At 31.4% G+C, this 13,293-nt stretch overlaps 1 protein-coding gene across 1 annotated transcript; it reads left to right on the top strand.

Annotated features, from left to right (window-relative positions):
• The first annotated feature begins 1,698 nt into the window (after positions 1 to 1,698).
• On the top strand, positions 1,699 to 7,384 carry LOC143044239 (uncharacterized). The gene is made up of 4 exons (XM_076216166.1): positions 1,699 to 1,801; positions 4,690 to 4,893; positions 5,878 to 5,985; positions 6,874 to 7,384. Exons 2-4 carry the CDS (start codon positions 4,690 to 4,692, stop codon positions 7,063 to 7,065), a joined length of 504 nt encoding a protein of 167 aa, XP_076072281.1. The 5' UTR covers positions 1,699 to 1,801; the 3' UTR covers positions 7,066 to 7,384.
• Positions 7,385 to 13,293: the final 5,909 nt, after the last annotated feature.

Genomic DNA, 13,293 nt, shown 5'->3' with positions numbered 1-13,293 from the left:
TAGTTTTCGACTACTGTGGTATCCACATGTATTTGCAAGTGCTTTTTACTTTCTAAATGGTTATTATTGTGCTATACATATTCTGCTAATGTGATGATAGTGGTTAACCAATTGGGAACACAGGTGTAGATTAAGTCAATTATATTAAGCACAATTTATGCAGAAAATTTATATAAATAATCATTATGCCAATAAAACCAAACACCACAATGCCTGAAACTAATCACATCGTATTTCTATATGATTATATACATCACCAAATACTAGTAACGAACTTATCATATGCAATGTCAATTTGAAGTACCATCACGTAAATTGGAATGCAGCGAAAACAAAGTGACGATAAACTTATTCTAAATATGTAACATCATAATCTTAATATGACATCCTACCTTATCTAATTAAACAATCCGAAAAGACATCATTGACTTACTGTTTCGTCATATCTAAAAATACCACTAGGAGTGTTTAAAGACGATTACATGTTGTTTATATATAGATTGCAAAATTGCTAATATTGGTTTAATAAAGATTTGAGGAATTGCAGGGAATAATACTAACTAATAAAGTATACGTTTAAAATTCAAATGAATGAATGATACATTAGATAAAATACCGTGATTGAGGCGACACCAACATGCTTAAGTATTTCACATAAATCTTAATGTAAAAAAAGAATAATTTTCCCACTTATTACTTACAGTGCATTTTTACAAAACCAATGTTACATCATGTACATGTCACTCATGTAAAACACTAATTAAAGTATACAATATAATACTAGTATAAGGCCAGAATGTCGAAAGGATTGGAGGCGAAGATTTTTAAAATCGAACATAATATTATTTAGTTAAGCTATATCGTGTTATTAAATGCGTTAGGAACATTGGCGATCGAGTAAACATGAATTGTCTTCTGAATTTCCGATACTTTTAAAAAATAATTAATGCTGAAAGGAGTTGATAACTAATAACTTGTATCAAAAATATGTCATAAATCAAACCATTTAAACACACCTCATAGTAGAGGGTTTGCTCCAAATATTTTGAATGTTATTCGTTGATCTATTGATTACTTTAGAACAAACAACAATCGCGCACTGAACTGCAGGTTCTTGCATTGGAACAGGCACATGTAGTGGGGATAAATATGTTTATGCGGACTCAATCCACCCCATATTAATAAAGTCCGTCTCTATGCCAAACTTCTTCCTAAACACAATCGTGATTGGGAAACTCATTCTTTTGAGTGTTGACAGACTAAAGTGAAATAATATAAATAAATTTATGTCACCTGATTTGACTTAAAGTTTCCTGTACAACCTGAGATGATGATGTGTCACTCGTACTTTTATTTAAGCGAAAAAAGAGACAATATTGCAAATATTTGAAAGCATTGCTGTCATATATTTCGTCTTCTAAGTATATTTCATTCATACAATATCAACACTGTGACCTTTTCGGGTCTACAAAATGATATGTATATTTGACCGTAAAACAACAAGGAGCACAAGCCTGAACATATTATATTAATCAAAGCTATATTTGTATTTGTAAATATGATTGTTATTATGGTACGGAGGTAAATTATGATAACTTTTAAAGGCAGACAGCTGTATGTATTCACCGATATATCAATAGACATGCTACGTGTAGCTTTATAAAGATTATATCATGACTTACACAAATATAAAAATAGATTGGGTTTCCCATGAACATGAAAATTTTCACAAGCTGGATATATAATTAGTTCAGTAGTTTCCTCGTGTAATTAATTATTCGCGATCAATGGAAAATACACGGTAAGATATTTGTATGATTTGGCTTTGTGCATTGATTTATGTATTTTATCAACAAGACTAATTTGTAAGTTCATGAAATTGCAAAAATATGATTATGATTACATGCATATCCTAAACAAAAATGGCGTCTTTATTAACGCAATCAAAAGTTGGCACGATAATCCTTTCCGATATCAAGCCATCTTTTCCCAAACCAAACAAACTCTCCCAAAATTATACATTTTTTTGCTTTTTATATTTATGATTTCGGTTGATAATACCTGACAACCTACTTTAGTTAAGCTACCGTCTCCTTGGCCTTATTCCATATGACTACATTTATTAATCATTGCATCTATGTACTTGTGATATCAGTCAGTACTTCTAAATTGTATTTCTCGTTATGCTTAAAAGCTCTTTATGTTTGCTCGGAAATTGTAAAGTTGTGGACGTTTGAATCAAATTGAATGGTATAATACGATAGTCACTTTGCAGGCATTTTGAGTCTATTTAAAGGTACAGTTTCCCTAAAAATCGACAAGTAAAATTTAACGAATTGATCAAACGCCTTTACCAGAAATGCCCTCAATTATGGCTAAAAATACTTGGATAGCCATACATTTTTTTCTCAACAAGATCAACAAAAAAGACACGCATTCCCCTTATAGTACAAATATATTCTTGAAACTGATTGAAATTCACAAAAAACTTAAAACAAACCTCATATTTACTGAATAAGGTTTTAATTGCAATGAGAACGGTTAGTCTTTTTATAAAATTTACTTAAGCAAGCCTGTCCATTGCAAAGAAAACCATTATTGTCGAAAGTTAACGGTAACGTTATATAACAAGAATAAGAACGCGACTAATGAATATTCTAATAACGTTTAAATATTCAAGTGCGAACTAGAAAACGTCTGATGACATTTGATAGAAAATCGAAGATATCGATCAAATGTTTATTGCTTTAATTTTTTAATTACTAATTGCAAAAAGAGGAGCGAAAGATACCAGAGGAACCGTCAAACGTATAAATCGAAACAAAACTGACAACGCAATGGCTAAAAATGAAAAAAGACAAACAGACAAATAATAATACACAAGAAACAACATAAAGAGTGAGCGTCACCAATACCCCCAAAAACTGGGGGTGATCGCAGGTGCTCCAGAATAGTAAGCAGATCCTGTTCCACAGATGGCACCCGTCGAGTTGCTCATGTTATTACAAACCTGGTAGATAGTCTAATTCGGTAGGTCACATTCATTTAAAGGTAAGGGGATTGTAAAAAAACATATCATCTATAAAATGGTTATTACAAAACGGTCAACTAACTTGTGATGGTGTCCGTACAATTGACGAAGGGATGATTTCAACTTCACCATTTGGAAATATTGCTTTGAAAGCTTCCTTGTTAGCAGCAATCCTCATGGAAATCGTGATAAGAAATACAAGCGCGGGAATATCGTATCAATTTGGAGATATAAACTTCGTAAGCAGGCGTTGCTGGAATGTTGCTACATAGAAATGGAAATATAAAAAAGAAGGTGTGGTATGATAACTATCCACAAAAGACCAAAATGACACAGACATTAACAACTATAGGTCACCGTACGGAAAGTTCACATTGGGAAGCTGAAATTATCTCGTTTGTCGTAAAGTTATGCAAGAAATGATAACGTTTCATTATTAACGAATTGGATTTTCTTAATAAGCAAACCAATGATGTGATGCAGAGTAAATATGTGGGTTTGTATGCTTGTCGTTCATTTTTGCCATGTGCTTTGTCTATATTTTGTTCTTCTTTGTTACAAATCTGTTTGGTTTTTAGTGATCAAGATTATAACACAATGTTAACTGCTGTATCCCGTTTTTGACATTTTTACCTTACATTTTTGTTTGATTTGTTCACGCAGCGTTGTCAATGCAATATAATGGAATTTGATGCGACTAACATACATGTGAGAGGTTTAGCTAGCTATAGATCTAGGTTGAAGTTCGCCATTTTCTAAAATTATAAAATGTCTGTACTAAGTAAGGAATATGACAGTTGAGTTGTTACCCATTCGTTTGATGTGTATTAGCTTTTGATTTTGATATTTGATAAAGGACTTTCCGTTTTGTATTTTCCTCGTAGTTCAGTATAAAGTCAAATCACAAAAATACTGAACTCAGTGGAAAATCCAATCGGAAAGTCCATAATCACATGGCAAAATTAAATAACAAAAAACATCAAAAACGAATGGACAAGAACTGTCATATTCCTGACTTGGTACAGGCATTTTCAAATGAAGAAAATGCTGGATTAAACCTAGTGTTATATCGCTAACCCTCTCACTTTGATGACTGTCTCATCAAATTCCGTTATATTTACAATGATGCGTGAACTAAACAGACATAATAAATAAAATAGTCAAAAAATGGGTCCAGCAGTCATCATCGTGTAACAATTTTAAAAGGAACAATTTAACAGAAAACAAAATACATCTATCTACAAACACATTCATTGATTTGCGTATCTGACGTCAGAAAACTTTTGTGATTTTACTTTTAAATCAAATAACGAATCAAACGCAATGTAAGCATTCGCAAAACATGGAATATAAGCCTGCTTTTGTTTTTTTTTTATCCAACATTTTAATCGGAAATTTGTTTTCAAATTTTGTAGATGGTGTGACGTTTTTGAGTTTCAGGTTCGCAATACAAATAAACGTACCGGAAATGCAACTGATCCCAACTTTGATTTATAAGTTAAAACATTTTCTTATTTGATATCTATGACAGTTGTTGTCTAGTCGTTCCTTTAATTGATATAGTTGAGCGTTCAATCAATCAGACTTTACGGACGTTCCCATTTTGAATATTTATTTGAGTTTAGTAAAAAAAAAATATTTTTTCAATATATTTTCAGATGAAAGTTCCAACAGACATTGAAAAGGCAAAAACTAAGAATGAAGAAGAGGAGATAATGGTTAACGCTATTCAACAATGTCTCGAAGACGAGAGTTGTCTCCCTTTGATAAAGGAAGAAATCAAATTAAAAATTCAGTGTAAGAGGGTTGAATCTGGAAAGGAAGAATTAAAAGTGGATCAACGTCGACGTGTTCAATATTCAGTAAGTTTTCCGAAAAAGGACCAAATTAATCATCTTAAGGCTAGAACATGAACAGTTGTTTCTATGTTTTTGTTAAATTAACATTAAGGAAATTGCTGGGTTTCAGTCTCATGGGCACTCATTTAAATGAAAACGTCTTCTTGTTAAAATTAAGCATAACACCATTTTGTTGATAATTGACCTTGACAGTCAGAGGAGACTGCTGACGGAAGTACTGAATAAGTATTCTGAATCTGTATGTCAAAGTGTACAAAACAAAATAAAAAATGAAAACGAAACTATATAGATTTCATGCGTCCGAAGCCTTTTCTTGATTTACCTTCAGCAGTGACGCACAAATTCAAATATAAAAAAGACAAGGATATGTAAAAACTTGAAATTTTGATGAGCTTTATCACCAAAATTGACCTAAAAAATTGAAAATAGCTTATTCTATATCAGGTCAATTTCGAGTGATTTAGATGTAAGGTGTGTTCTAAATGATGATACTACCGAATTGAAGTACTAACTACTGGACTTATGATACCCGCGGGGACTGATAACCCACGAACAGCAGTATCGACCCATTGCTAAAAAAGTAAAAAATAACAAGACTGTTGAACTCAAAGGAAAATCCAAGACGAATATTCCTTAATCAAATAGCAAAATCAAAAGATAGTGACGAAAAATCCATTCTCCTCTATTTATTTCTTATCTTCGCTAACTAAATAAAGTCGTGTATATGTTTCAAATGTAACAATGAAATAGCACCTAATATTTTCTTTTTTTAAACGATGACGAAGGATGAAAAACAAACACTTTTGATGGCATCAGCATTTCAATTTTTCCAAGAAGTATAATGCTTGTTTCTGTCATAACGTTTCTTTTTGTTTAGTTGTGTTCTTAGTTGTTTAAACATTTATTGCAGTTGTAGTGTGTGAAATATAAACATAATAAATCCTGCAAGGGTCATTGATAATTCATCTTCTATCTTTATTGATACAGTTAACAGAAGAAGAAGTATTCAAACGTAACAGACGAAAAGAACAGAATAGAGGATCAGCTGTCCGTACACGGTCAAGACAGAAAACCAGAATAGCAGAACTAGAAAAAGTACAAAATATTTTTGTCCGCTTTACATGAAATAATATTAAAATAAGATTCATTTTTAATTTGAAAAAAACTCAAATGCAAACATTTCTTTATATATATATATATATATATATATATATATCAAACTAATTTGAGACTTTCATCAACGTTGGTTGCATATAATTGTATCACCTTTTCAAAACACCAATATAAAGAAATTACTCATATTTAAATACGGGGAGAAATTAAACTTCATTCTCAACATTATAGAGATTTTGAAAGTGTCCTTTAATCGTATTTACTCCACATAAGAATATCTAACAACGCTTGAACATAAGCATAACAGTCATAAGAGGTATACAATATTTACACAAAAGAATCGTTCAATGCTTATTATTATGAATTGACGATTTTCAGAAAATAAAATGTAATCTTTAAAGGTGAACCATGACATTTTACGACACTGTTCTTCACGAAAAAAAAATTAAGAATGAAATAAGCCCCTCACAAAAAAGTTCATAACAGCGTGTTTATCTATGATTAAACTACAATCCGATTTGAATCATTCAAGATGCGCTTTAGTAATATTTTTTTTCAAATTCTGCAAATTGTTTGAAAAATGCAAAATAAGCATAAATCGCATTGTTGATATAACATATATTATCGATTTTATTTCGCCTATTATTCCTTACATCAACTTCATTTGGACTCTGAGGGACAGTTGTCTTATTAGCTATTATACAACATCTCCTAATTCTTATAAGAATTCATTTCGGTGGATACACAGAAATATCAAATTTCACATGTTTCGCAGAGAAAGTTGTTAAATGCAGTCTCAATCAAATCATATGTTAAAACCACGATCCAATCAAGATATTAAACAATAATGAACTCATTTTATTTTGGCAGGATGTTAATGCATTGGAGGAAGATCAATGTAGCTTAGAACAAACAATAGACTCTTTGAAAACAGAGTTACAAACTTTGGACAACATGTTAAAAATTCACAAGTGTTCACAGGTAAAACTACTTTCTAGTTGTGGTTCCTCGATACAACTTCTTCCGACTGGAAATAATTTAGCGATACTTGGAGGGATGTAGACCATTTAGTCTATCTGATCAATTGTAAAAACAATTATACACGTTAGTTCTGTAACATTATGTAAACCAAACGTTAATGTTAAATATTGATTGAAATATTTATGTAATATTCATACGTCTCGAGTATTTCAGATTTGTAATGGTTGATGGCACATGGTTGTTTATCGCATTGTATCGTCTATTCGTAAACGCAATTATTGTATAACTGATATGTTCTTTTGTTTTTGGTACTGTATATCTGTTTATATTAAACCTGGGATTTCCATTTAAGATAGAGAATTCCACATTTTGCAAACTTAATATAGTATATGTATCACAATTACAGTGTTGATTTTTCATCTTATTTCAACTACATGATCTATAGAAGATATTTGTTTTACGTCCATAAGATAGTCGTAAGACACAAAAACAAAACCCAACCAAAAATCAACGTAGTCAAGATATGGTCCTCACCAGTAGACAGAAGTAATGGTATGTTATTCTAGTTGACTCTTCTAGATACTAGAAATGTCCAGAATAAGTTTAACAAAGACTATACATTATCCGCCATCAACGTTAAAACCTTATAACCAAAAACTTATAAGGATATAACTGTGATGAACGTCCTGACATACACAGGCACGTGTAGAGGCCGGGTTAAAGAATGCTGTTTAATACTTTAACACTCCTAATTCACAAATTCAACATGATGTATTATTTATCCACTACAAATTGAAGTATCTTTCCAGTATATTATTTTCTGATGAGCTGTTATACGATATCATTATAAAAAAGACTACAAAACTTTGAGATAAGGAAAACAACTAATTATTTTATAATTCTTAACTCATTGAAAAAGACCTTACGGTGGACAATTATTGCTTAAATGTACGTCATTTAAACTTGGTGGATAGTTGTATCAATGCTAATCATACAATATTTCCTTATTGTAATATTCACCAGGGAATTACGTTGGTGACCGAACAACCTCAGTCCATGTAACATTTATGTATCTATAATTATACGGATCAAAATAAAAGAAATAAAAGACCCAACAATGAATATCACAATAGCAAACAAACGATATGAATACAATGTCATGTACATATTAGATTTGTTGGCTTGTGTTAACACTCCTAATTCACAAATTCAACTTGATTTATTATTTATTCACCACCAATTCACTTTCCAGTATATTATTTTTTGAAGAGCTGTTATACGATATCATTATAAAAAGGACTACAACAACTTTGAGATAAAGGAAACAACTCATTATTCTATAATTATAGAAATAATAAGTTTTTAAAAAGATAACTCATTAGAAATCTTCCAAGACAAGTCAATACTAGAAAATAGTAAGGCCGTACTGTGATAAACCGTTGATCATATCCTTGTTATTTGATATCTTGTAGATAGAAGTATTATTTACGTTCTCACTGCATCTTAGTTTTCAAAATAAATCAATTTTAAGGTTTAAATTGAAGTAAATAGACCAAAATTAATCCTTCACAGCTTCTTGACCTCAGATTAATATACCGTATTTTATGAATCTAAATAAAGGCAACAGTAGTATACCGACGGTCGAAATTCATAAATCGATTGAGAAAAAAACAAATCCGGGTTACAAACTAAAACTGAGTGAAACGCATCAAATATAAACGTAGAACTACTACACAACAGAAAAAAATGTAACACACACACAGAAATGAAATATGATATAAAAAGAGCCATCTTCCTGTCTTGGAAATATATCAAAATAATAGAATAATAATGTCTTGTTAAAGGATGACATTAAGCATATTTTTAAACTAATTATCTGATTCAAATAAAATATATGAAACTCCAATGTGTTTGATTTTCTATAAACAAAATATGTGTTACTTCTAGGTGGATGTAATTATTTTTCAACAGATTATCAGCTTTCATACAACCATGGAAGTATTAAATTGACAGGAACTACTACGACCAGACTTCAAACGTTTCATCTGCGATGCCGCGCGCAATTTAATGACATGTTAATTAGCTTGAAACATGGCACATTATTTACATACCAGCGTGTGGTGCCCTACAATATTGTCATTCTCGGTTGCTTTCGGGATTATGGAAATAAACGAAGAAATCGAAAGTTGTGATAAATTCTTAGGAAACAGCAATCGGCAAACCTCGGCAGATTCCGTTACCTTACATCTGCATATGTGTGCCGATTGAGTGATTGATGGATTAATACGAGTCATCATTAATTCTATAGAAAAACACATTGACGATGGAAATTTGTACAAAACTTATTGAATAAATGCCCCATTTTTATTGATTTATTTTTCGGTAGAAATTGGACTATATGTAATATATATCGCAAGTTGTGATTATATATTATATAATAACTACTGTTTACTCCACTGAGTGGCACACATTTCCTGCATATTTAAGACGATTGTAAATGATCGTTCTGATAAAATCAAATGATCAAAGAGATTTTAGATAAATGTAGGAATTATTAAGTTTCGCTCTAAATCCAGGGTAAGATCATTGGTTGGTATATACAAATGTTCAGCTGAACCCCGATGTGTTGAAATTTTTTTTCAGTACTGCGACTCAAGGATTTGTATAGTGACATTATACAAACTCTTGTGCGACTGTTCAATAATATTTACCAGTATCATTTGGACGGTTTTATTTGGTCGGATAGTGATAACATATTTTAGGGGACAGAAATGTATTATATAAATGGCTATATAACGTAGTTATATCTCTGTTTTCCTCTGCTGTATTTTATTGATTGGTACTTGCTCGATTTATTTTCGTACTGTAAACTGGAAATTTCTACTTTCCAGGATTATCCAGTAACTTAACCATATATATTACTCTAAACTTCACAGTTTTAATATTTATCAAATATATTTATTGTTAACCGGCGGTAACCGGAACACACCTTAATCGAGATTTAAACTTCACCCACAAACTAATAAAATAATGTCACTCACTATTTCAAATCGTTGTAGAATAATTAATTCTGGGCCGATTTTCATTTTTTATGCATCAGTCGATTAGTTTGAATAAGTTGTTCACGAATAAAGGTCTACCGACGCGATTGAAATAAGTAAAGGTGTTTTACGACAGGTAATATTGTTAAGCTGTCTCGATAAAAACCACGTGATTGATAAGAATATCTCTGATCAATTTATGACCGCGGCATCGCAGATAGTCACAAAAGAAATTAACGACAGCGTACTAATTAGACAGTTTCCATATCTTTTCTACAGAGCTACCCGAGTTATAAATAAATGCTAATTAATCGTTGTAGTTCCTGTCAATATAATACTTCAATGATACAACAGTTAACTCTTCTACGACTTACTTTTTTATTCTTATGAGGCAGATTTCATATATTGCATTTTAATTTGATTTAAAAGAAAAAGGTATTATTATTTAAATGCGTTCTTCTGTATAGACACCAATTAAGTACAACCAGGTCTGGCGTTTTTGTTGATCTAGCAATTAATTCCAATTAACAACAGATACAGTCGGCTTTTTACCTTCAATTCCATCAACAATTTGTTGGTTGAGATCTTAACTATAGAACAAAATATTTGGTATTCATTATCTCGTTGCAAACTTCAGGGCTTTTTATTTATTTTATTTTTATCAGAACGGTAAATTGGAATTCATCCCCTTCGGAATTTTTGAGAACACATCATAATAGAAACAGATGATAACGAATTTATTTCGATTGCTGTAGACTTGATTCCATCCTCTTTACTCAGATGTGTAACATCGAATGTGACATAACACCATTTTGTAACTTGCTCTAATCAAACAATGCTACTAGTAAAATTCGCTATTTTTTTTGTAAACGAACTGCTTTTGATTTATATCATTCAATCATTTTGTTATTCAAATTCATAACAGTCATTGGTCTCAAAATGTCATGTTGTCATCTGTAACTGTCACATTTAGTCAGGGTTTAGATATGAAAACCTACAAGTACCGATGGTTAACAGGAAGTTATCTTCTTAACACGGGAACGTTATTTCAAGTTTTAACCTTTTCTGGTGTCTTCAAGGTCATTTATGTTCGCGATTTTCTAATTTCCTTGAAAGATTCAAGTTTAACAAATATTCCTACCTTTAGGTTTTGGTTGCATTCTAAGTATCTTCTCTTCCTTTTTTTGCTTATTTGCTTTGTCTATATGCCCTTTTCTGTTTCTTTGTTGATATATTTCTTTGTTTCATAGTGATAAAGATTATAACACAATGGTTGACTGATGTACTCCTTTTTTATATTTTTACCTATTGAATATGTTCAATATATTTTAATTTTATGCGACTGTTGTACAAGTGGTCTTTACACTAAATCCATTGGATGTTAAATGTGAACTGATTGATTGTTTAGTCTTAGATACACGATTTTTTTGTTAGTTGTTATTGGCTTCGAACTAACTGTCAATATCTGTGCATACTCTCAAATCTGTACTCAATATCATTTTGTTGCACATTCGTTTTGTAAGGGATTAAGGATGGATGAATACCCTGAAACTTCCTGTGTCTGTGTATTTGTTTGATGTTTGTCTGCTTTGTATTGATCTGACGAATTTAGCCTTTTTTAACTGGTTTTTATACGACCGCAGCCATTTTTTGGTATGACGTTGGCGTCGTCGTCGTCGTCGTTCGAAGACACATTAGTTTTCGCACTATAACATTAGTTTAAGAAAATAGAAATCTATGAAATTTAAAACACAAGGTTTAAGACCACATAAGGAAGGTTTGGATTGATTTTTGGATTTTTGGTCCCAACAGTTTAGGGATTAGGGGCCAAAAAAGGGCCCAAATAAGAATTTTTATTGGTTTTCGCACAATAACTTTAGTATAAGTAAAATAGAAATCTATGAAATTTAAACACAAGATTTATGACCATAAAAGGAAGGTTGGGATTGATTTTGGGAGTTTTTGTCCCATCAGTTTAGGAATTAGGGGCCCAAAGGGTCCAACATTAAACTTTGTTTGATATCATCAAAAATTGAATAATTGGGGTTCTTTGATATGCCGAATCTAACTGTGTATGTAGATTCTTAATTTTTGGTCCCGTTTTCAAATTGGTCTACATTAAGGTCCAAAGGGTCCCAAATTAAACTTAGTTTGATTTTAACAAATTCTTTGATATGCTGAATCTAAACATGTATTTAGATTTTGGATTATAGGCCCAGTTTTCAAGTTGGTCCAAATCGGGGTCCAAAATAAAACTTTGTTTAGTCTGTGTCAGAAACCTATGTTGTGTCACTTATTTAATCACAATCAAAATTCAGAGCTGTATCAAGCTTAAATGTTGTTTCCATACTTGCCCCAACTGTTCAGGGTTCGAACTCTGTGGTCGTATAAAGCTGCGCCCTGCGGAGCATCTGGTTATTGTATGATCTTATTATGTACTGTAACATCAATGTCCCCAGGTAGGGAAGGTTTAATCGAATACATACATGTCTATCACTACTACATTCTTTATATGCCTATTCAAAGCCCAGAGCATGTGGTTGCGGTTAGTTCATGTCTGTCATTTTTGTTTTGTTCTTAAATTGTTTTGTTGTTTATATGTTATGAGTTACGACGCCCCACTTCAGCAAGCGTTTTACTGCCGGTCGAGAGAAGACCAAGAAACCATATTTCTATTCCCCAGTCCCACACAAACGATATGAATACAATGTCATATACATATAAGATTTGTTTGCTTGCTAAGTTTTATTTCATTTTACAATTACTTGGCAAATATCAATGCAGTAAAAACGAGATTTTAAAATCTAAGCTTAAAAGAATATTTAATGATATTTATAACACAAATCACAGTTAACTATTTCCTAATTGTTAACTTATGAAAAGTTTCTCATATCTAAATATACCGCGAGTGATGAAAGAAAGAATAGCCATGCCTTTTGTTTGATTATAAATTGAAAAATATCTTTTGATGCTGATATGATAATAAAAGGAAATACGTTATAACGCCAAAACTCAACAAAAATATATGGAAAATAATGAATTCAATATGCAAGTATAACAGTTACACAAGCCTTAAAGACAATAATTTATATTAAGAGATGACCATTTGAAATTGAGAGACTGCAGACAGCAGGAAAAGATTTAATACTAATGCTTTTTGTAAAAACTTTTAAAACACTAAAATTAATGTTCGTAATAGTTGAAATTGACAAAATTCAATGCAAAATTATGCAAAACTTGTACATGTAACTTGAGATCAGAAAATGAT

Source organism: Mytilus galloprovincialis, chromosome 9 (genome assembly GCF_965363235.1).
Source record: "Mytilus galloprovincialis chromosome 9, xbMytGall1.hap1.1, whole genome shotgun sequence".
NCBI classification, from domain to species: Eukaryota; Metazoa; Mollusca; class Bivalvia; order Mytilida; family Mytilidae; genus Mytilus; species Mytilus galloprovincialis.
This window is presented reverse-complemented; position numbering and strand designations above follow the sequence as displayed.

Bases quoted from the DNA above. Each gene is read 5' to 3' on its own strand.
- LOC143044239 (XM_076216166.1), top strand. From the start codon at position 4,690: ATGAAAGTTCCAACAGACATTGAAAAGGCAAAAACTAAGAATGAAGAA. The intron at 4,894-5,877 runs GTAAGTTTTCCG...TTATTGATACAG, and splicing joins GTCGACGTGTTCAATATTCA to TTAACAGAAGAAGAAGTATT. The intron at 5,986-6,873 runs GTACAAAATATT...TTATTTTGGCAG, and splicing joins GAATAGCAGAACTAGAAAAA to GATGTTAATGCATTGGAGGA.